The sequence below is a fragment of the Eutrema salsugineum genome, unplaced genomic scaffold, assembly GCF_000478725.1.
Source record: "Eutrema salsugineum unplaced genomic scaffold, Eutsalg1_0 scaffold_2, whole genome shotgun sequence".
Classification (NCBI taxonomy): Eukaryota; Viridiplantae; Streptophyta; class Magnoliopsida; order Brassicales; family Brassicaceae; genus Eutrema; species Eutrema salsugineum.
This window is the reverse complement of record NW_006256829.1, coordinates 10,623,375-10,645,870: the sequence shown is the minus strand read 5'-3', so window position 1 is coordinate 10,645,870 and position 22,496 is coordinate 10,623,375. Positions and strand designations below refer to the sequence as shown.

At 38.0% G+C, this 22,496-nt stretch overlaps 7 protein-coding genes and 1 non-coding gene across 11 annotated transcripts; 6 read left to right on the top strand and 2 right to left on the bottom strand.

Moving 5' to 3' along the window:
* The first annotated feature begins 171 nt into the window (after positions 1–171).
* LOC18018831 (probable folate-biopterin transporter 4) lies at positions 172–3,063 on the top strand. Of its 2 annotated transcripts, XM_006401456.2 has the most exons (7): positions 172–459; positions 933–1,060; positions 1,217–1,438; positions 1,559–1,993; positions 2,077–2,274; positions 2,373–2,510; positions 2,628–3,063. In XM_006401456.2, the coding sequence occupies exons 1-7, from the start codon at positions 379–381 to the stop codon at positions 2,890–2,892; spliced, it is 1,467 nt and encodes a 488-aa protein (XP_006401519.1). In that variant the 5' UTR covers positions 172–378; the 3' UTR covers positions 2,893–3,063. The 2 variants fall into 2 exon arrangements, with proteins under 2 accessions (XP_006401519.1, XP_024011889.1); XM_024156121.1 differs by lacking the exon at positions 172–459 and having other exon boundaries at positions 938–1,060; positions 1,228–1,438; positions 2,628–3,059.
* A 1,544-nt stretch (positions 3,064–4,607) lies between these two features.
* On the bottom strand, positions 4,608–4,679 carry TRNAM-CAU. The gene has a single exon. It is a non-coding gene; the product is annotated as a tRNA-Met (tRNA).
* A 44-nt stretch (positions 4,680–4,723) lies between these two features.
* On the top strand, positions 4,724–6,558 carry LOC18018830 (vacuolar protein sorting-associated protein 22 homolog 1). 2 transcript variants are annotated; one of them, XM_006401455.2, is made up of 7 exons: positions 4,724–4,861; positions 5,004–5,114; positions 5,313–5,448; positions 5,691–5,845; positions 5,937–6,044; positions 6,150–6,239; positions 6,336–6,558. In XM_006401455.2, the coding sequence occupies exons 1-7, from the start codon at positions 4,811–4,813 to the stop codon at positions 6,435–6,437; spliced, it is 753 nt and encodes a 250-aa protein (XP_006401518.1). In that variant the 5' UTR covers positions 4,724–4,810; the 3' UTR covers positions 6,438–6,558. The 2 variants fall into 2 exon arrangements, with proteins under 2 accessions (XP_006401518.1, XP_024012167.1); XM_024156399.1 differs by lacking the exon at positions 4,724–4,861 and having other exon boundaries at positions 5,254–5,448.
* A 1,944-nt stretch (positions 6,559–8,502) lies between these two features.
* LOC18018829 lies at positions 8,503–11,443 on the top strand. Its single transcript, XM_006401454.2, has 7 exons — positions 8,503–8,905; positions 9,345–9,485; positions 9,602–9,967; positions 10,054–10,299; positions 10,397–10,489; positions 10,712–10,912; positions 11,002–11,443. Exons 1-7 carry the CDS (start codon positions 8,579–8,581, stop codon positions 11,215–11,217), a joined length of 1,590 nt encoding a protein of 529 aa, XP_006401517.1. The 5' UTR covers positions 8,503–8,578; the 3' UTR covers positions 11,218–11,443.
* A 228-nt stretch (positions 11,444–11,671) lies between these two features.
* Positions 11,672–13,002, top strand: LOC18018828. The gene has a single exon (XM_006401453.2). The coding sequence runs from the start codon at positions 11,682–11,684 to the stop codon at positions 12,849–12,851; it is 1,170 nt and encodes a 389-aa protein (XP_006401516.2). The 5' UTR covers positions 11,672–11,681; the 3' UTR covers positions 12,852–13,002.
* Positions 13,003–13,180: 178 nt separating this feature from the next.
* On the top strand, positions 13,181–15,178 carry LOC18018827 (CRS2-associated factor 2, mitochondrial). Its single transcript, XM_006401452.2, has 5 exons — positions 13,181–13,712; positions 14,185–14,312; positions 14,395–14,620; positions 14,713–14,840; positions 14,925–15,178. Exons 1-5 carry the CDS (start codon positions 13,208–13,210, stop codon positions 14,994–14,996), a joined length of 1,059 nt encoding a protein of 352 aa, XP_006401515.1. The 5' UTR covers positions 13,181–13,207; the 3' UTR covers positions 14,997–15,178.
* Positions 15,179–15,595: 417 nt separating this feature from the next.
* Positions 15,596–18,669, top strand: LOC18018826 (polyadenylate-binding protein RBP45A). Of its 2 annotated transcripts, none has more exons than XM_006401450.2 (7): positions 15,596–15,974; positions 16,278–16,743; positions 17,663–17,721; positions 17,818–17,948; positions 18,041–18,134; positions 18,225–18,383; positions 18,472–18,669. In XM_006401450.2, the coding sequence occupies exons 1-7, from the start codon at positions 15,681–15,683 to the stop codon at positions 18,472–18,474; spliced, it is 1,206 nt and encodes a 401-aa protein (XP_006401513.1). In that variant the 5' UTR covers positions 15,596–15,680; the 3' UTR covers positions 18,475–18,669. The 2 variants fall into 2 exon arrangements, with proteins under 2 accessions (XP_006401513.1, XP_006401514.1); XM_006401451.2 differs by having other exon boundaries at positions 18,219–18,383.
* A 275-nt stretch (positions 18,670–18,944) lies between these two features.
* On the bottom strand, positions 18,945–22,313 carry LOC18018825 (DEAD-box ATP-dependent RNA helicase 32). The gene is made up of 8 exons (XM_006401449.2): positions 21,797–22,313; positions 21,407–21,682; positions 20,876–21,199; positions 20,563–20,754; positions 20,328–20,483; positions 19,823–20,232; positions 19,580–19,731; positions 18,945–19,463 (listed from the first exon to the last, which is right to left on the bottom strand). Exons 1-8 carry the CDS (start codon positions 22,175–22,177, stop codon positions 19,126–19,128), a joined length of 2,229 nt encoding a protein of 742 aa, XP_006401512.1. The 5' UTR covers positions 22,178–22,313; the 3' UTR covers positions 18,945–19,125.
* Between the last annotated feature and the right edge of the window lie 183 nt (positions 22,314–22,496).

The following is a 22,496-nucleotide window of genomic DNA, read 5'->3' as shown; positions in this document are numbered from 1 at the left end:
AATGAAGTCTTTGTTAAAGTCAAAGATAGACTAGTCTCACAAGGCGGTGACGTGGAAGATAAATAACAGTTGTTGTTGAATGGGTCCTACATATGACGTGTCTGAATGTTATTGGTTCGGCAACGTGTTTCAAGCACGAGTAGCTTTTTGTTTGATGGCAAATACGAAAGTACCCCTATCGTCATTCTTTGCGTCAGTGGTCAGTCAACGGGAAAATTGAATGTTGGGACGAGGAAACCATAAATCTGGGAAAGAAAATTCGTTATAAGGAATAGAGAGCAGATTTTCCCGAGAAAAGAAGAACGAAACAGAAAGAGAAAGAGATTTTTAGGAGATTTGATGATCCGAAGGAGCTGTTTTGTCTAATCCTGCTTTACGATGATACATTGGTTGAAGCAGCTGCGATCGGCGTTTGGCGTCGCGTTTCTGTGGCTCGTTTGCCTCATTTACTTTACTCAGGTTTCCTTCTCTGCTTCAATCTCTGGATTTTTTTCTTTTGTTTTCCGGTAATTCATCTGAAATGGCGATCCTCGTTAAACCAAAACAGAAATGGTGATTGATTTCTCGTTTGCGGATTATTGTTAAGCAGAGTATCCATCATTTCGTTGTCGTTCTGATTACACCAAATCGAAATCTCATGAATCAAATGCGAATTAGGTATTAGAAGCTTCTGATTTGTGGATGTTTTTGAATTGGAAGCTTCGACATTATACTGGATCAAATATTGTTGCATTTTCCTCTGTTTTCTTAGACCTTCGTGTGTTCCTATCGCTTTGGTTAGATAATTCGACGATCATTGTACATGTGTTGAGAAAGTTTCGCTTGATTACATGTTATTGGTGAATTAATCCTGTAGAAACTTAGGATTAGCTATATAAAATTCATTGCGTGATACTCAAATTGATTTGCTGTTTTTTTTTTTTTGTATATAGGGATTTAGATCGTTCGTGTGGACAGCAGTTTCTTACCAGCTCAAAGACAGGCTTCAGTTATCACCATCAGCTTCTCAGTTTGTCTTCTCTGTAGCATTCTTTCCATGGAGCATAAAACCATTATATGGGTATGAATCTTCAATAATAATGTAAAAGAGTTTATAAATTCTTACACTACACGTTTTGATCGATATATCAAAACATAAAAATCAAGCTAAAACACTGCAGAGAATTAGGAGCTTAGTAATAATGACATGTTGTTTCTCCTTTGCTTCTTGTTGTAGGATCATCTCAGATTGTATCCCAATCGGAGGGAAAAAGAGGACGCCGTATTTGGTGATTTCGACTGTGCTCTCTCTTGTGCCATGGCTCTTGCTTGGTCTAGATTCAACCTCACGAAGTTCCAGTCTGTACCTGATGATTTTCTTAACCGTCCAGAATCTTGGATCAGCCATGGCTGATGTTGTGGTAGATGCCATGATAGCTGAGGCAGTAAGACTTGAAAAGTAAGATTCTGTGTTCTTCTGTTTCGGATACACAATTAAGATCATAGTTTAGTGACTGAATCTATCGGGAAAATGGGATTCTTATTCATTAGTTGAACTGTCTTTTAATCGTTTTATCAGGGCCTCGTTTGCTGGAGATCTTCAGTCTGTCTCATGGTTTGCTATGGCTGTGGGTGGAATATGCGGTAGTCTATTAGGAGGCTATGCATTAACCAACTTGAAGATAGAAACAATATTCCTCCTTTTCACGGTACTACCGGCGCTTCAACTACTATCATGTGCTCTGGTTGAAGAAATTCCTGCTAGCAATGAGCCATTGCCCGAGCTGCTGGATTCGAACGGGTTCGAAGAGAAAAGCAATGATGAATATCGAGATAAGATTAAGTCCAATACAAGAAGAAGGAAAGGGAAAAAGAAAGGTAGAAAAGGGACTAACAATGTAAAGTCTGTGACACAGAAGAAGAAATCAAAGTCTTTAGCTTCACAGTTGTTCCAGTCACTGAAAGCAGCCACTTTTGAGTTATGCCGTGCGTTCAAGCAACCGATTATTTTGAGGTATTGCACGCTTTCTTGATAGTCCGCTTTCGAAATTTCTTGAAGTATTGATTTCTCATTAACTTTTTGTCTGGTTTTCCAAGACCAATGGCATGGTTTTTCATCGCGCATATCACTGTGCCAAATCTCTCTACCGTCATGTTCTATTACCAAACCGAGGTCTTGCAATTGGACGCTTCTTTCCTAGGAACAGCCCGTGTTGTTGGTTGGTTTGGGCTCATGGTTGGAACCTTCATCTACAACCGCTATCTTACAAATATGACTCTACGCAAGTCTCTCTTGTAAGCCTATATATTTCCCACACGCATCAATTCTTCCATGCATCTCAATATTGTCCTTCTTTGAGTGGTGTAATCAACAAAAAAAACATCATTCGTAGGTTTGCTCACATCGGGCTGTCTATAACAATACTCCTCGATATGGTTCTAGTATCTAGAGCAAATGTGATTTACAGAGTTTCAGACAAGACAATGGTGCTCTTCGGTTCAGCTCTAGCTGATGCCATCAATCAACTCAAGTATGTATCTGCTTATCCTTCTTTAACTTCTCTTTGAAACTTTTCTTGAAGAATTGTAAACTCACAAGGATGTTTTGGCTTATTGCTCACTTTAACCTTGAGGCGTTTTAATCGCAGATTCATGCCGTTCTTGATCTTGTCTGGTCGATTATGTCCTCCTGGGATTGAAGGAACACTCTTTGCGCTGTTTATGTCTATAAACAACCTTGGGAACACAGTTGGGTCATTCATGGGAGCAGGATTAGCTTCAGTTCTGGGAATCTCTTCAGGGTCCTTTGAGAATATGTTTCTTGGCTTAGCCATTCAAGTGTTTTGCACTTATATACCTGTTTTGTTTCTTTTCTTGATACCCAAGGAAGCTACAGGAGTATCAGCTTTGTAGGTCACAGAGACAAAAGCTTAGTTTCTCGTAGAAAAGATTTAGATCAGTGGTTTCGCATTTTTTGGGGGCATCAGTTTTTGACATTCTTAAAAACTTTTGGAATTGACACACACATCAGACAGAGTTAGAGAGTTGTCAATTATATACTAAGATTATACAGCTCCATTTTCTCTTTTGCAATCTTCACTTGTATGATAAACTTAAAACGACCTTTAGACTAAACTTAACTTTTAAGATCGATCACAATCACGTTATCTATTCTACTTTATATCAAACAAGTGCATACACAATTTAATTTCAAATTGAGTTATCCTAATCTTTTTTATTTTTCTGAATAACTCAAAAACAAATAGAAATAACTAGACTAAAAGTTACCTCCATCTTTCTCAACTACGTTTGGTTTTTCATCAGTCTCGGAGAGGACCAATAAAATTACCACTTTTGTCTCTCCTCTCAACCATTCTATCATCCTTCAAATGATAATATGGTGTCTTTGATAATTAGTCAAAAAATCTTATTTCTCTCAGATAATTTTTTTTAAAAAAAACGTTTTTAATTATACAAACTAGAACAATTGCTTAATTTTAGTTAATCCAATTTGGATTTTTATAGTGCAAAAATACCAATTTTAAATATCGTGGAGAGACGTCATTATTAAAATACGAAAGAAAAACAATTCATTATTCCATAACACCTTTCATCATCTGCATTTGAACTAAAGAGATGGTTTCGACATGATTCAAACAAGCATCATCATCTGCATTTGAACTAAAGAGATGATTTATACATGATTAAAACAAGCATAACTCTTGGTCTTGTTGCCATGAACATTTTTCTCATCAATTAAGTCCAACCAAAATAGAAAACCTTTTCACTAACTTAACTCAACTAGAAAAAGACAAGCGCCATCCAAAATTATTACAAAGATCCATTCTCAACATTTAGAATTAAAACTGTCATTCTAGAATGAAAGAAAAGTAACATTAAATCCTTCTTCTCAGCAATGTTTTTCTTCAGCCTTTCCATATCTCTAACCACAAAAAGCATACATTTACCATAATTGTTCAAATACTTAGTTTGTTCCATGATGGTTAATTCCATTTTCCCCTTCTTCTTCTCTGATTCTTCTCTGATTCTTCTCTAAAATACTTTTGGTCGACAAGGTACTCTATTATTTTTGTCCTCAATATCTTCATTAATTCGTTATAAAAATTCTTCCAACCAGTCTTAGGCTCCAATTCCGTCTCCTGTTTCCCCGATCTAGCCTCCAAACCTGAAAGATAGAGAAGAAATTGTTTATGTCAGTTTATAATTGTTTTTATGGTTATCTTGATTATGTAAAGACATAAGTTAATGATATAATTTTATATCATGATACACATCATATTCTAATTACAAAAATCTCAAAAGAGTTCACAAAAAAAAATAAGTATAAAAGTTTTCCTGTTTAATCAAGAAATCAAACAGTTGTCAATTTTTTTTTAAAAAAAAATAAGTGAAAAAGAAAAATTGAGTGAAATACTTTTATTTGTAAATGTAGATAATGGATCCCGAACAAATTGGGCCATATAATTGGGTAAATTAAGTGGGCTTTCAAGCTGGGTCCAGAAATTAGGCGTAATAATTAGTTAAATCAAGTGGGCTTTCAAGCTGGGTCCAGAAATTAGGCGTAATAATTGGTTAAATCAAGTGGGCTTTCAATGGGGAAAAAAATCTATCAGAGACAGGTTTCGATCCTGTGACCTGTGGGTTATGGGCCCACCACGCTTCCGCTGCGCCACTCTGATTTTTTGGTCCGAAAAGTTGATTCAGTCTTTGTTAACTACACAGAAATGAACAATCTGTTCAAAGGGAGATTGTCCGACGAGTATCGACGGTGAAGGAGAAATCCGAAAAGATCAATATCATTTGAAAAAAGATGAGACGACGACCAGGAATCGGAGGATTGCAAAAAGCTGCGGCTGCTAGGGTTTGCTTTCTAAATCCAACTTTGATTTGATCGTCCGATGTCACTTTCTTTGATGTATTTTATCATTTGCATCTCTGTTCAATAGTGATTGATACCACTCTCTCTCTCTTCTTTGTTTGTTTTTTGGGTTTCAATCTTTAAGGATCAATACCGTTTACTGGGAGAAAATGTTGCGAAGCTACGCACGGATCTCATGAAGGAACAACTCGCCACTTTCCGATCTCAGCTTGAAGAATTCGCTCGTAAACACAAGGTCGTTACTTGGATGAGTTTATATGTATAAGTTTCTCTGTTGGGTAGTTCTTAAAATCATCTAATTGTTACTAATCTGATTCACTTTCAACGGTTTGTTTTGCTTATTAAGAGCACTGTGTTGTTGAATAATGTGGCAGATTGTTTGTGCGATAGGCTAAATTGTTCTGAAAAGGAAATGATCTGCGTATGTTTGCAGAACGATATTCGTAAAAACCCTGCCTTTAGGGCTCAATTCCATGAAATGTGTGCTAAAGTTGGAGTAGATCCTCTGGCTTCAAACAAGGGTTTCTGGGCTGAGCTACTCGGAATTGGTGACTTCTATTATGAATTGGGTATGTTTTTTTATGATTTCTTGTATCAGTTAGTAAGATTATGCGTAAGTTTGATCCTTCAGTCCATAATCTATTGTCTTAGTTAAGTTCTAGCATCCTGAATTCTGGATACATATGTACGAACAGTAGATTGTCTTCTTGTTTCGAATCTTATGTGATTCCTTTTGTTATACTATTCTCTATCATTCACGTTTTAAGCGGTATTAGAACTTAGAAGGTTTAGTGATCAATCCATTAAACAGGAGTACAGATAATTGAAGTTTGCATGCTAACAAGGTCCCATAATGGAGGCTTGATCAGTTTACAGGAGCTATGCAACCATCTTCGTCAGAGAAGAAAAAAAGACCGTGAAGCTGTGACTGAAGATGATTGTCTTCGAGCTATTAGCAAGCTAAAGGTCATCCTAATTCTCGTAATCTTCCAATAGAACAAAAAAAAAAGTAGTTAAAACTGTTCTTGCTAATATCTTGGACTTGATAATCTCTCAGGTTTTGGGCAGCGGATTTGAGGTCATCACGGTTGGTAAGAAAAAGCTTGTCCGTTCAGTCCCCACTGAGTTAAACAAAGACCATAACCAAATCTTAGAGTTGGCTCAGGTAACAAAACATAAAGAATAAGAGCCAAAACATCTCTTGAAAGTAGTATATATATATATATATATATATATATATAGTTGAAATGTATGGGTTGAGGATTTTCAGGGCCAAGGCTTTGTAACTGTAGAAGAGGTACAAAGACGACACTCATGGACTTCTGGTCGAGTTATAGATGCCCTCGAAACTTTATTAGAAGTATGTCGTCTTTTGCTCTTCATTTACCTCAGTTAGTTTAGAGAAACATGTGTTGTTAATGGTTCTGAAACTCTTGTTTTTCCATACTTATTTCAGGAGGGTCTTGCGATGATTGATGATGGTCATAAAGATGGTAAACGTCGCTATTGGTTCCCGTGTGTTTCTTCTGTTTATGCAACTAGTGGAGCAGATACTTAAAATTAATTTGATTCAATCTTTTTGTATCCCTATGTTTCATTGTCTGTCATATTTTCTGGCTAGTAAAGGATTTGCATGTACATACATGAAGAAACAAATTGATGAGATACAATTTATTATTAACTAGTTCTTTTAATTTCTGCTTAATCATAGGACTTAATCTCCACTTTCCCACTTCCCACTTTCCACTTTCCACTTTCTTATCTCCATATTTGTAGGATTGATCAATTGTTTTCCTTGGTGTATTTAAAGGCCTCATGGTTAAGATAATGAACAGACTGAAAATTTGCCAAAGAAACTGTGTTGATATTGTGTTCTTAGTGTTCACAATCTCTTAGTTCTGAGGATGGACCTATCACAAATCTTGTCGGATAATAAACGTGGTGTATTTATCAAGAATCAATAGTCCACATTTTACACCTAATAGAAATATTTGCTTATACATAATGCTTCTGCAGACTGATGAAACTGCAAAGTTTTCTAGTTACTTGAAATTGAAACTAGAGCTGGGTGAGCATTTGAAATTTTGGTTTGGTTTATCATATATCGTCATATCAAAATTTTGGTTCGGTTCAATGATAGAGGAGTGTATAATCTAATCTAGCCATGATGTAGAACCGCGGATTGGATTGGACATAAACCACTTCAACGCCTACGTAACAGATTTGATTGTTGTTGCTTTGAAAATACGTCTTTTGCTTTTTTTGTAATTTTAAAATTTTGGGAGTATATTTATAGAGGAAGAAAAGGCGATGTATCTTAGAAATTTATACGCGATTGATGAAAATACTTCAAGAATGTACAGTGTACACGTTAGATCATTGGTAGCGTAGCGTAATGAAATGATAACATTGTAAGGAATGGGAAATACAAAAAGAACATGGCAATTTCTCGTGAATTTTGTTGCTGTTGTTGTGGTGTACGCTGTTGATCATGTCGTTAATTGTTAATGGTTGAACTTATACGATATGAAAATATATACGTTATATTAAAATTATTTGGTTGATGTAGTCTTGTTTGTGTCACCATCTGGAGATAATCTTTAGACAAAAAAAAAAAACCATCCAGATTTAGTTAAAAAAGTAACGGTAATGATCTTTTTTGTAATCAAACCTAAAGTAATTTCAATATCGTTAGATAAATGTTTTTCAATAAAAATAAATTTCGTGTCCAAACGTGGAGACATCAAAAATCAAACTATTATCCTTCCAACGTTAAAGCACATACTCTAGTCATGATAGTAATTTTAAGATAGATTTGCATGGGTTTTTACGTTTTACGGTTTTAGGTAATTGCAACTCCATATCGTGTGACATGTACTTAATACTTTATTTCGTGATAGTATACTGTGGAATTCGGGAAATGTTATAGAAAAGCCAAGCTAGCCAGGTATGATTATGTAAGTATCTTTTGTTCAAATTCTATTTTTATTTATTTTGTTTTTTCATACTTAGGATTTAATGTGTATGCGTTTTTTTTTTAAAAAAAAAACCTATGAATTTGTACGAGTTCTAAGTACTTATTGGATCAAATTAAGAATAAAGGAGAGTTTCAACCGTTCTTACATTGTTCAATTTCCAAACTTTTATATAAGATTAATCCGTTGAAGCAAGTAATTAGAACTTTTATTTTGCCAAGTATATGAACTAACATGCACCAACAAAACGATTAATATGTTACGATTGGCAAGTTTGACTAGCTATTATAGAACCAATTTGCACCGATTAATATGCTTAAATCCTAGTTATCAGCAAACGCTATATCTTATGAAACTCGTTTCTCTAAGTTTGCAATAATTAGTAGAATTTTTTATATATTGTGAATGATTTGAAAAGAGAAACAAAATATTTGTCAGCTACACAAAGTAAGATCTGTCACATTATTGTGCACTCCAACTAGATTAGTTTGTAAACTGTAACATACATATATTTTTATCATTATAAAAGAAAATGAAATAGTTAAACAAATAAAAATGATATTTTTGGGGGTCTAAAAATCCTATAAGAACTTTCTTTTTATACGGGGAAAATGATATATTCAAAGAAACGGGAAAAATTATATAAATATTTCGGTGAAAGCCATTATTTTTATAAATAGTTTTGGTTTTGATATCGTGGAGAGACGTCGAACCCAAAACGGACATGGCGTCTTCATCTTCCTCACCGTCTTCTTCGCTCTCCTCTCTGTTCTCCATCGCCGTACTGATTCTAACCGTTTCAACCGCGGAATCGGCGAAATCACCGTTTCACCCTCGCGACTTGCTTCCGCATTTGCCCAGGCAAGTCTCGTGGCCGATTCTCAACTCCCTTTACGGCGCCGCCGATCTGCTCCCTACTTTTATCGGAACAGCGAGTGAAGGAAACGATGCAGTCGAGTGGAAAGGGGCTTGTTTCTACGAGAACAAGGCTTGGTTAGAGTTTCATAACAAGTCCGGTAGCGAGTTTGGTGGAGGCACGCTTCACATCAAGGTGAATTTGAAAATTGAATAAGAAATCATTCGATTTTGGTTCCTTTCAATACTATTGTTCTGTTTCTTATTTGTGTTTCGTTTTCGAGTGTTTATTGGAGTAATTGTATATGGGTCCTCTTCAATTTTGACTATTGGAAGTCTGTGATTTGAATTCACTTGCTAGAAATTTTGGGATCCTGGGAATTAGGAGAACACTGAGAGGATTTTATCTGACCCTCTTCTTACTCAATTTTTGAGTTTAATCGATTTTTCATGAGAATCTTATGTGTTAGACTTGCATACAAGTGGAGTAAGAGTCCGTTTTCAAAGATGGTTTCTTTGTTGGTTCTTATCAAGAATCGTCATTTCTGTAGTTTCTCTCTTTTTCAGGGGATTAGAATCTACTTTTAACTGATGAAATCTAAATTTGATGTTGTTGTTATCATATGTATGTGAAGGCTGATAAGGCACATAGTTGGACTTGCATGGATCTTTATGTCTTTGCAACTCCATATCGCGTGACCTGGACTTGGTACTTCATTTCTCGGGCACACACTGTGGAATTCCCGGAATGGGATGGAAAAGCCGAGTATGAATATGTAAGCTGTTGTTAACTTTTGTTCAAATCCCGTTGCTATATCTTTTGGTTTCTTCTCCATATAGGATTTGATATTTATGAGTTTGTTTGATGTGCTTTGGTTACTTGTTGTATCAGGTTAAGAATAAGGGAATTTCGATATTCCTTATGCACGCAGGGATGTTAGGAACACTTCAAGCACTGTGGGATGTTTTTCCTCTCTTTACCAATACCGGTTGGGGGGAGAGCTCTAATCTTGCGTTTCTTGAGAAACATATGGGAGCTAAATTTGAAGCTCGTCCTGAACCATGGGTTACGAACGTTACAACTGATCAAATACAATCCGGTGATCTACTAGCTATTTCCAAGATCCGTGGACGGTGGGGAGGTTTTGAGACTCTTGAAAAGTGGGTGAGCGGAGCATATGCTGGTCATTCTGCTGTCTGCTTGAGAGACTCTGAAGGAAAACTATGGGTTGGTGAGTCTGGCAATGAAAACGAAAAGGTAACAATACTTCAGTGTGTTGCCTTATATTTAAGTTTTAAATACAAGAAGAATTCTTTTGTTGAAGTCTTTTTCTTGTATCACAGGGAGAAGATGTAATAGCGATATTACCATGGGAGGAGTGGTGGGAATTTGAACAAACGAAAGACGACTCGAATCCTCAGATCGCATTGCTACCTTTGCATCCTGATGTCCGGGCTAAATTCAACGTTACTGCTGCATGGGAATATGCTCGCAGCATGGAGGGTAAACCATATGGTTATCACAACTTGATTTTTAGCTGGATCGATACCGTTAGTGACAACTACCCGCCTCCTTTAGATGCTCACCTTGTAGGTTTTCTTTTCATTTCTCTCAACTTTGGCCTTGATGGAATGAATACGCTTTCTAATTGAATTATATTTGAGTTTCTCTCTTTTTATCTTTCAGGTTGCCTCTTTCATGACTGTTTGGAGCAAAATGCAGCCTGATTATGCTGCTAATATGTGGAATGAAGCCTTGAACAAGCGACTCGGAACAGAGGTATCATATTTGTGTGGCCTTTCCTGTTTGTTGTAATCACTAATTACTAAACATGAACCTTAGATGAAAATTTTTACTTTATTTGAAATGGTCTTAATATTTGATTTCTCTGTACTCTTTAATCTTTGAGTTGTGTATACGATTCTGCATTTTTCTGTGCTTCTTTACTTGAACTTTTTTCCTTGTCCTTCTTTCTATCCTTTAACATGTTCTGAATTGCAGGGTCTTGATCTTTCTGATGTACTGGTCGAAGTAGAGAAGCGGGGATCCTCTTTTGACAAATTACTGGCAATACCCGAACAAGACAATTGGATATACAGCGATGGTAAATCAACCTCATGCATCGCATTCATCCTTGAAATGTACAAAGAAGCTGGCCTATTTGGCTCATTGGCTAATTCTGTCCAAGTCACAGAATTCACTGTAAGAACTAATACATCGTCTCTGTTTTCCTTCCTACCCGCAAGTTCGTGTTACCATGTTCTCTGAATCTGTCAATTTTCAATATACAGATCAAAGATGCTTACATGCTCAACTTTTTCGAGACCAATGCAAGTCGTCTTCCTGAATGGTGCAATGACAATGACAGTGTAAAGCTTCCTTACTGTCAGATTCTCGGTAAATACAGAATGGAACTTCCTGGTTACAACACTATGGAACCATACTCGCATATGAATGAACAATGTCCTTCTCTGCCTCCAAAATACAACAGACCAGAGAACTGCTAGTACCATGATAATTCCAATTGTTATCTTCCTCAGATGTCTGTTTGTTAGGAAAAAGTTTATTGTAATTCCGTTTGAAAACTCTTAACAACAATTACTTAATCGGTTTGTAAATATATTGGTCAGGTTTGTAGCCAGCCGAAACTACACACTATGTAATTGTTTGGATTAAATGTGATACACAAAATAGGAATCTGAAAATAATCCTTTTGAAAGAAAGACTTCAACATTTCTCTAGGTTTAAAATTAGATGACCAAGTATATTGTGTATACACGCCATCTGACTGTTTCCACACCAATTTGGTTCTGGTTAGTCATCTCCCATTCGGTTTAGTTTGGTTAATATGGATTGAACAGGTCTGATTTGAATCTCATCTTCCTCGGACACAACAACTTAAAGTAGTACTGTAGTAGCAAAGATTGGAACTTTCGATTGCTTCATTAGAATGTGTGTGACATCAGGACAGATGATGGGCCATGTCGTGGCCCGGTCTCAGCTGATTTTGTCTCGAAGTAACTTCGCCGATTGTATACGGTGTCAAGGCTTGAGGGTTTCGAAAACCCTAAAAATGGAGTCGCAGTCTAAGCGACCCACTTGTCCTTCTTGCGCTAAACCCACACAGCTCTGTCTCTGCAAGCGGATGCGTTCTCCGTGTCTCGATAATGAGGTTAGTGTTACTATCCTGCAGCACAGTCTCGAGAGAAAACACGCCCTTAATTCAACTCGAATCGCTAGATTAGGGCTTAAGAATGTTAGTGTCACCACCGTTTTCGATGTACATGACGAGGCAGAGTTCATAATCAGGGCTACTCGTTCGAGTAAGATTGGCACCAATCGTTCGGATTCTGATGATTGGCTAGAAGATGAAGCCGCTTTGGAACTTGATGATAGCTCAAAGTTAGGTAGTGGTAATGTGGATAACTTAGAATCAGAGAAGAAGGTTGTGCTTGTTGATCGTGGAAGATTGAAAATCGCTGAAAGTGTGAATCTTTCTCAACATTCAGGTGAAATTTCTTGTCGGCTTACTGAAAAGATAGGTTCTTGTGAAGAAAGTATTTTAGAGGATTTAATCAGAATCTCTATGAACAAACGAGGTGTTATCCGCAATGTCTCACATTCTTTGATGCTGGAAAGCCATGTGGAAGAGGAAGATCTTAGTTTTGATCAAATATTGGCTTCTCCTGCCGCCATGGATGTCTTGGCAAAAGGGTTTGTGGTTACAAAGTTCTCCAAAGGGAAGCGAGAATTCGAGCTGGAGGTTCCTCCTGGATCAGCTCTGTTGTTCCCTAGCGAAGAATCGGTGGAGATCACTGATCTTAAACAGAGAGACCTCAAGCTAAGGAATCTGATTGTTCTTGATGGGACATGGTCGAAGGCAAGAAGAATGTACCTTGAGAATCCATGGCTGAAGCTTTTGTGCAGCCATGTGAAGCTGGAAATTGAAGGTACAAGTTTGTACAGAGAAGTTAGGAGGCAGCCAAGGGAGGGATGTTTGTCGACGATAGAGAGTATTGTATACGCGATGAAGGATATCGGTGAAGATCCTGAAGGTTTGGATAATATGTTGGATGTTTTCAAATCCATGGTTGAAGATCAAAGAAGATGTAAAGATGAGAACTTTGAAACAATTAGCTGAAAGCCATTGGCTGCTACTGTAACAACATGTAAGCTGAAGGAAAAGAAGAAGATTGTTAGTGAATTGTTTTCAGTTTTGATAATCATGCGAAAGTTGGATCTTTTATACAATTTATCAATCATTGTCTGACTCTGAATGTAGAATCTCCACTACTAAATAATGATGGAATTAAAGTCATTGAGAGAATAATGTAAGTGTATGTGTATGGTAGGGTAATGATGGTGAATTTCAATAATTCTGGGCCAAAATGTAAACTAGGAAACTATATGTCTTGTTCAGTAAAACATTTTGTCGACTTCCAAATTAACACTATAGAGAAGAGAAGAAGCGCTTAGCAAAGACTGTTTCTTTTCCGAATGCTTTCAATTCGCAGAAGCTTAACTCTAGCGAAAGAGGCAAAAGATTCGTTTTTGTTCTTGTGTAATCTCCGAGCTCGACTTCTATCTACAGATTACGATGATCCACCATTTTCGCCTCTCTCGAAACCCACTAAACCTCTAAGAGAGAAGAAGACGAAGCAGAAGAAGAAAACAAAGCAGGATCAGTCATCGGAGCCGGTAACTAACCGGACGGTGCCGGTGACTTCAGACCTCCCGTTCGATTTTAGGTATTCGTATTCGGAAACCAACCCGGCAATTGAACCAATTGGATTCCGTGAACCGAAACGGTTTTCTCCATTCGGACCGGGTCGATTAGACCGGAATTGGACTGGGACTTCTGCTCCGGCTTCTCCGGAGAGTGACCAGAGCCAATGGGCGGAGGAGAGAGAGAAGATTCTCGGCGAGCCTTTGACGGAGGAGGAAGTGACTGAACTAGTGGAACGGTATCGTCATAGTGATTGTCCACGGCAGATTAATCTTGGTATTAAACTCTTCCTCGAACCACTAAAAGCTCGTATTCATTTTCGTTTTAGTGGAAAAAATGAATCTTTTTGTTAAAGCTTTAAGCTTTGAATTTAGTAAAGACTATAGTTTACAAATCATTGCAAATTAAGAGGCTTAACAATGGAAGATGATGAATTGTTTAATGAACCGGATAGCTTCATTATTAAGAACTTGTGTTCATATCTTTTATTCGAGCTTTCTGAATGTCGTTTATTAGGATGTTGTGGTAGAAGCTTTTTGTTACATCTTTGTCTTAATACCTCAGGCTATGTTAATCCTATTGATTTGTATGATTTTATACATGCTTGTTTAATCTTCCGTTTGTGATACTTTCATTCTCAAGGCTCGAGGTCTTTCATAATCAAATTAGAGATTGATGATAATTGGATTCTTCTAAGTGATCAATGAGTTAGAACCTTTGTTGTTGTTGTTGTTACGATGTTTATAAGGGAAAGGAGGAGTCACTCACAATATGATAGATGACATTCATAACCATTGGAAGAAAGCAGAGGCAGTGAGGATTAAATGCTTGGGAGTACCAACTCTTGACATGGACAACATATGTTTCCACCTTGAGGTCCAATTCTTAGAGCTCAAGAACACGTCTCTAATTTTCGATACTTCTCCTGATCTTACTGTATTTGTGTGTGTTTTGACAGGAAAAATCCGGTGGAAAGATCGTATACAGAAACATAAACATCCTTGTTTTGTACCGAGGAAGGTATTATGATCCGAAGAATCGACCTATCATACCACTAATGTTATGGAAGCCTTATCCACCTATATACCCAAGGCTTGTCAAGAATGTCGCTGATGGGTTAACATTTGAAGAGACCAAAGAGATGAGAAATCGTGGGCTTCTTTCTCCTGCTCTAATGAAACTTAGTAAGTAGTTGTACATGTACATAGTTTTACCTCAGACTCATATTTTTCCTCATTTTCCTCGTTTTTCATTGAGATATTATGTATTGGTTCAGCTAGGAATGGTGTCTATGTTAATGTCGTGGGAAGAGTGAGAGAGGAATTTGACACAGAGGAGATTGTCAGACTAGATTGCACTCATGTTGGGATGAGTGATTGCAAACGAATCGGTGTGAAGCTAAAGGTATAAACTTTAAATGGGTTTTTGTTTTGTCTTGTCTGTTAGATTCTGATAGTGTTGGTTTTGATGCTGTGATCAAAATTGCAGGACTTGGTTCCATGTGTTCCCATATTGTTCAAAGATGAGCAGATCATACTCTGGAGAGGGAAGAGGAATTGAGAAGAAGAGGTTGTTTTGTTACTCTGTGAAACTTTGATCCAGAAACAATGATCCTGTGACCTGAACAAATCCATTTGTAAACCAAAACTTCCTCATTGTATAAAACAAATATTAACCTAATTTTATATGTCAGAATCATGAAGACAAGAACTGAGTCACAGATTCAAGTATACAACAAATCTTGGATGATTTTGTGTGTTTGCAATGCAAGAGAGGGATGGGGCCAACTAAACCAAACTGAAATAACCACATTTGAGACCAGTCCAAAAATTTGTTCTTTGTGTAATTGATTAAGCTACACAAATCCCTTCTTCTTAAGTTCAAGTTTACTATTCTTTTTGTCTTCTTAGCTAAGGATTAATAATTCGAACCTTCTGACATCAACCATGTTAAAACTCGAGAGCATAAAGGTCGAAAATGAAATTAATCTTGTAGCCGGTTCAGAACCTAACCGGTTTTTCAATTTCAGTATAACAGCTAATGGGCTGGGCTGAGTGTAGCAAGATTGAGCCGATATAAAAGCCCATACAACGATTTACAGCCTATAATATCACTAATTCCATATATATACAGCAAGCGAGACTTATAACGTGCTTTTAAGTCTCGTATCTCTCCCCCGAGATAATTCCTTTTTGCATTTGCGACAAATCCCTCTTTTTTAGGTTTTTTTTTTCTCTCGTCCTCATGATGCAACAGCCACCGCCTACCGCCGCCGGAGCACCATCAGACCAGCAAGCTTATCACCAGCAGCAGCAGCAGTGGATGATGATGCAACAGCAGCAGCAGCAGCAGCAACAGGGTCAGCCTCCGGCTGGATGGAACCAGCAGTCGGCGCCGTCACCGGGTCAACAGCAGCACTACGGTGCTGGATCTCAGAATCCAGGATCCGACGGTGAGATCCGTTCGTTGTGGATCGGTGACTTGCAGCCATGGATGGACGAGAACTACATCATGAGCATCTTCGCTCAGACTGGCGAGGTATAATCTTTAACTTGTGTAAAATCTTGCGAATCTTTCGAATTTGGAAGAGAACATTATTAGTCTTTTGCTTATCATGTTGAAGAAGATTGACAAGTATTGTCCCTTCTTTAAAGATTAAAATTAGTATTCCCTTGATAACAATAATTCTTCGTTTCAACAACGTTAATCGATTCAGAGTCATTCTTTTGCTGTTTTTCCCAGTTTTATACGTATTTGTGAATTCACGTATGCCTTAGCTAGTAGCCTAGTATTGTGAACCTATGGTTAGTGAAAGATTGGTGTTTTTATCTGTGGTTTCAGGCTCAATCAGCTAAAGTCATTCGCAACAAGCAGACTGGGCAGTGTGAGGGTTATGGATTCATTGAGTTTGCCAACCATGCTGCAGCCGAGCGGGTTCTGCAGACTTACAACGGTGCTCAGATGCCGAACTGTGAGCAGACCTTCAGGCTGAACTGGGCTCAGGCTGGGGCTGGAGAGAGACGCCAAGCTGAAGGGCCTGACCACACAATCTTTGTTGGCGACCTGGCTCCTGAGGTCACTGACTACATGCTCACGGAAACATTCACGAGTGTATATTCGTCTGTCAAGGGGGCAAAGGTTGTGACTGACAGGACCACTGGACGGTCCAAGGGATATGGTTTTGTCAGGTTCGGGGATGAAAGTGAGCAGATGCGTGCCATGACCGAAATGAACGGTCAGTTTTGCTCGACCAGGCCTATGCGTATTGGTCCGGCTGCCAACAAGAAACCTCTTACGATGCAACCAGGTATGCTTTATATCTAGGGAATCGTGTGCATTGTGTATATTGGTGGTTTAAGCAGGGTTTTTTTTGGTTGAGGTTGTTTGCCTTTTCTGTGTGGATGTATTGCTTTTTCCGATCTTTCTGTTTGCTAAATCTTGTTCTTCAGTTGGTGCTCAGAGACTAGAGAATTTTTCTGCTCTTTGTTCCTTCCGGTTTTTCGCTTTTCTGCTCTTAAAAATGAATTTCGATATTGGAAAGCATCCAAAATCTTATAAAGATCAACTCATGTTGTCTTAAAGCAGGAGAACAAGTGGCTCTCTCTGGGGGAGCCTGGAACTGATTTCCGCTGAAAATGATTCCACCTTATTGCGTGGCCTCATTTAGGTCAGTTGGCTATGTTTTCAGTTGGCTATATGAGCCTACAGTTCCTTATTTTATCCACTAAAAGTATCTGATTTTGGAGCCTTTTACCTTCAAGTGAATTTGTTTCATATTCCATCGCCCATTACTTTCCCCTTCTTTTATTTTGAGTCTTACCTGCAAGTTAATACTTCTTCTCTCAGTATCTTTTTTTTGTTCAGTATAGTTTTTTCTTTTCTGTATTTAAACTGTTAAACCTTGCCAAAGCATAGTTCCCCAAGTTGATCACTAGGACCTCAAACATGGAAGAAATTTGGGTGTAGGTGAAGAGTTGTACTCCAATTATTCCTTGCTTGGGTGTTTAGTACCATTTGATATATGTGTCAACGGTTTGTGTATCACTGATTCAATAATCAACTAACTCTCTTGATCATGATCTTTGAACTGTATTTTCTTTGGTTTCTCTGCTTGTATCTTTTTAAGTGTTGATGTGAATGATCTTTGCAAGTGTTGTTAAAGTTACCGAGTGGTTCTATGCAATATATAATAGTGTCTTCAACCATCTCCCATCTGTTATCTGCAGGTATGTATCAGGACACTCAAGGAGGAAATCCTGGAGAAGTCGATCCAAATAACACGACTGTGAGTAGTTAATTTGCTTTATGTTCCTCGAAATCTTTAGTTTGATGTTTTTATACTGTTTGGCTCGAATGAAAGGCTGATGCGTTCTACTTTCAGATATTTGTTGGAGCTCTGGATGCTAGCGTTACAGACGATGAATTAAAGTCAGTTTTTGGTAGATTTGGAGAACTAATTCATGTGAAAATACCTCCAGGAAAGCGTTGTGGATTCGTTCAGTATTCCAACAGGTACAATAATCATATGATCCATTCCCCATTAACGCAAACTTGTTTCATTCTTGTGTTTACACACTTCATTATTTATCTTTGTCATATTTCAGGGCGTCTGCAGAGCATGCACTTTCGATGTTGAATGGAACACAGTTAGGTGGACAAAGCATCCGTCTTTCATGGGGACGTAGTCCAAACAAGCAGGTGTGTTTGTTTGTTACCTTTAAAAAACTTGGGAGTGATAATTTTGATAAATTCATAGCTAAACCATAACTTCAAACTTTATAGTCACAGCCTGATCAACCCCAATGGAACGGTGGTGGATACTATGGATACCCTCCACAGCCACAGGGCTATGAACCATATGGTTATGCACCTCCTCCTCGTCCTCAGGATCCTAATGCCTACTATGGCGGTTACCCTGGCTATGGCAACTATCAGCAGCAACGCCAGGTAACTCAGCTTTACACTAAAGATTTATCACATGTGATGCTGTATGTGTACGTTCTTTCTTCTTACCATTTTTCTTATCCCAATGCAGTGAAAGATCAACACCAGCTTTTTCAACCAACGTCTTGGCCTATGGACAAAAATATGAGTCGCTGAGTCTTGCTAGGACTTTAGATTAAGAATGCTCTGTCTTTTCATTTGGTGTGAGTTTTGTTTGCGAATGAGTTTATGTTGGATTTGCTATGAACATATTGTTTTAGTGAATGTTGAAACTTTTATCTGTCATTTAAATTTTTGTCGAAAGAAAAAATAAACATACAATTGGGATATGCCACATGCTAGTGGACAAATCCAGAAACGATCATCAAAATCTAGTACAGAACTTAGACTTTTTACAGTGTAACAGATTCGTTAATACACAAAGAAACCCAAGTTAAAATGAAAATCTTTTTCCTCAATAGTAAAAAGCACAAAATTCTACAAAGCATCAAATCTTTTTTATGTATGCGACTAACATTTATACTGCAATCATCTGCTAAGCCATCTACAACGTTTGAAAGATGATTTGACTATAAATTAACTTTATATAATGATTGTTTGTTTTTAGTTTGAACAGGATTTGATAGACAAAAGGCAAACAGACAAAACTTGTTGGAAACTTCCAACCTTGTTCAAAAAATGAATGCATCATTGGGGGAATCAGCAAAAAGGCGAATAGAGAGGAAAACGTTTTCTATATGAGATTTCATGACTGCGTTATCAATTTGAGAGCCATTTCTTCAAGCTCAGCTATAGAGACAGAATCTGTGTTGATTTTTCCTCCTTCCCTTTCTTCATCTCCATCACCATTACCATCAAAGTCGACTTTCTTTGCTCTTTTGCGTTTTCTTCCTGTTTCTTCTTCTGATGATCCAGAGTCTTCATGGCCTTCTTCTTCTTCTTCCTCCTCCATAGCTCCTTTCTTCCTCTTAATCTTCTCTTTCATTCTCTTTTCCCTCCTCTTTTCCCTCTCTACTTTCTTGTCTACATGATCCACTTTCCTCAGTTGCTCTCCCACTTTTTTATAGTAATCCTTCCTTGTCTCTGCAAAAATCAAGAACCAATTCCACATGCATCGTAAAAACTAATTAATTGCTAGTTTGTAGGATTAGAATGATAGGGATGGGATATGATCTAACTCGAGGTTTATGTTCTTTTACCTTCATCAAGGGCTACTTCAGTCCCTGTTGTGGCAGCTACTATTGCTAAGGGAGCTGCTGGATTGCCTTCCTCATCAAACTTAACCCTTGTCCCACTTGGTCTGTGCAGATTGATCTTTAGCGTCTTCTTTTTGGAAACCCGAGTTCCTGGCCTGAAACTCAACAGGAATTTATTCACATAAAAAGAGTGCAAGATTGGATTGAACAAATGCAGAAATAGAACATGAAACTCGAAAACCTTACATTGAAACTTTTTCGTCCTTGGTTGATTTTTCTACGTCCTTGCCCTCTTCATGTGGCCTGAGAGCAAAATCCTCTTCTTCTAAATCTTCACCAAGAAGATCTTGTTTTACAACCGCAGGTGCTTCATTATCCTGCTCCTCCGGTTCCAGAGCGATTGAACTCGCAAAGACTCCTTTTTTCTTCGTTTTCAGGTTTGTGAAACGGATTCTAGGAGTCAATGGTAGACCAAGAGAAGCAGAGAAGTCATCGATCGACAGCTTCGTCACGTCAAAAATCTCCTTATCTTTTCTTTTATGAATGGACCTCAGATATGTGATGAACGCTCTCTGAGCAACAGCTTGAAGATCAGGAAACTTGACTAACAAAGCCGCCAAGAGCCTAGAAACCTCCTGCAACTTTTCGTTGTTTGCCTGTGTGAACAAAATCTTTCAAGTCAAATAACCGAGCTAGGTTTTTTACCACAGACAGTAGGAAACTCAACAATAATGAGGACGGGATCTACTACCTTGATGAGTTTTACAGGCACTCTAGCTTCTTGTAATCTCTCAATCATTTTTTCCTCCGAGGGAGTCAGAAAGAGGAGCGACTTCCCTGAAGTATTGAAACGAGCTGTACGGCCAACTCGGTGAATATAAGAAGCTACATCTTCAGGACAATCAACCTATAACATAAAATATGATGACATCACACTTCAGCCCAAAATATCATATAGTTAAGCAATTCTGAATGCGGATTCATACCTGAACAACCCAGTCCACAGCCTTATCAAAATCAAGACCTCTGGCAAGAACATCAGTACAGAAGAGAACTGATTGTCTCTCAATGAACTGAGAGTACACTCCCATTCTTTTCTCCTGACTCATTTTTCCATGAAGACTCTTCAAAGGTATTCCAGGCCGGAGCTTGTTGAAAGCTTCATGAACAAATTTGACCTATCGAAACAGTGATATCTTCATCAATGTCAAGAAAGGATAAACGTAGCAGATTAAAGTGAACAAGATTATCTTCAAGTTTATTATTATTCACAGAGGAAGAAAGGCAAAATCATGTAACCTGTTTCTTGGTGGAGAGAAAAACAAGAATCCTGGAATTAAGATGAGTTTTGATGAAGCTCCATAACATGTCTAATTTCTTTTCAACTGGGACAATCATCACAGTCTGCATTAAGCTAGTTGGCGTAGCTGTAACTGACTCTTCATGGACACTGATGTACTCGGGATCTCTCAAACTGAGCCTAGCTAGATCCTTGACTTTCTTTGTTTGGGTCGCAGAGAAAAGCAAAGTCTGCCTGTGCTTAGGCAACTGTGAGATAATAGGATCCAACTGCCCTTTGAATGCAGAATCAAGAACACGGTCGGCCTCATCTAAAATCAGAATCTGCAGAGAAAGAAAACATCTATTATGGATTTTGAAACAATAGTATAGCAGACAAAAACATAAATCTCATTTACTGGTTCTACAATATCCTCATACCAACTATCCTACTGTTCATAAACTTGTAGGAGAACGTAAAATTCCCAAATATTCGATTTCCTACCTTTCACAAACTGAAAACATAAAGCAATATAACATTATGGTTATTACCTGGAGCTGTGAACACTCGAAGTTTGGGGTTTCGTCCATGTGCTGAAGAAGCCTACCAGGAGCACACACCAAAATGTTCATTTCATTGACTCGCTCCTTCTCAACGTCAACTCCTTCACGACCACCAATTAAGAGCCCAGCACTGAACTTGTGAAACTTTCCTACTTTATTCAACACACTGAAAGTTTGAGCTGCCAATTCTCTTGTTGGAGATATAATTATACATCCCACTCCATCTTCAGGACTCCATCTTTCCCTGTGCAGCTTCTCAAGGATCTAAAACAAACACATACCCATCCATTAACATCAATCAGAAACCAATAAGAATACGAAATTAGCATCTCTAAACTTCCCAAATCCGAAGAAAAAGAAAGATTCTTAGAAACTCACCGGAATAACAAAAGCCAGAGTTTTGCCTGACCCAGTTCTCGCCGCACCGAGAATATCTCTTCCACATAAAGCGTGAGGCAAAGCCGCTCTCTGAACATCGGTCATGTCTACGTATTTCGCCAATTTCAGACCCCTTTTCGTTTTATCCGATATGGGTAATTGATCGAACTTCCTTACGCCGGCGTAACGAGAGAAAACGGTGCCGTTTTTTCCGTCTTCGAACTTTCCGATCTTGGCGTCCTTGGGGAGAGGACCGAGAGAGAGTGGATTGGATCCTGAATCCGGTTTCTGAGATTCGATCCACTTGTTCAGAAGACTGATTTCCTCGACTTCGTTCAGCCGCATCTGCTTCTTCATTCCCCTAGTCTTAGGTCTTCCCATTTTGGCAATCACGAGTGCAGAGCCAGAGCAAGAGACGCTTACGAATTAAGAGAGTAGAATTTGCGGGAAGGAAGAAAAATTAGGGTTTTAGTATTATCTCAAAGAGAGCTTGTAGCAGCCAATTGAAGGGTTTAAGTGTTTGAAAAAAAAAAAAAAGGAGTGTTTGAAGACGACGATGTAACCTTTTCTATTCCTTGTAGGAAAAAAAAACTTTTATGTTATTACTAAAATTTTGTTGATTTATCAAAATAGTAATTTAGGCCCAATAACAAGGCCTTTCTTTTATTTTTCCTCGTCTCTCTAGATCTCTGATCCTCTC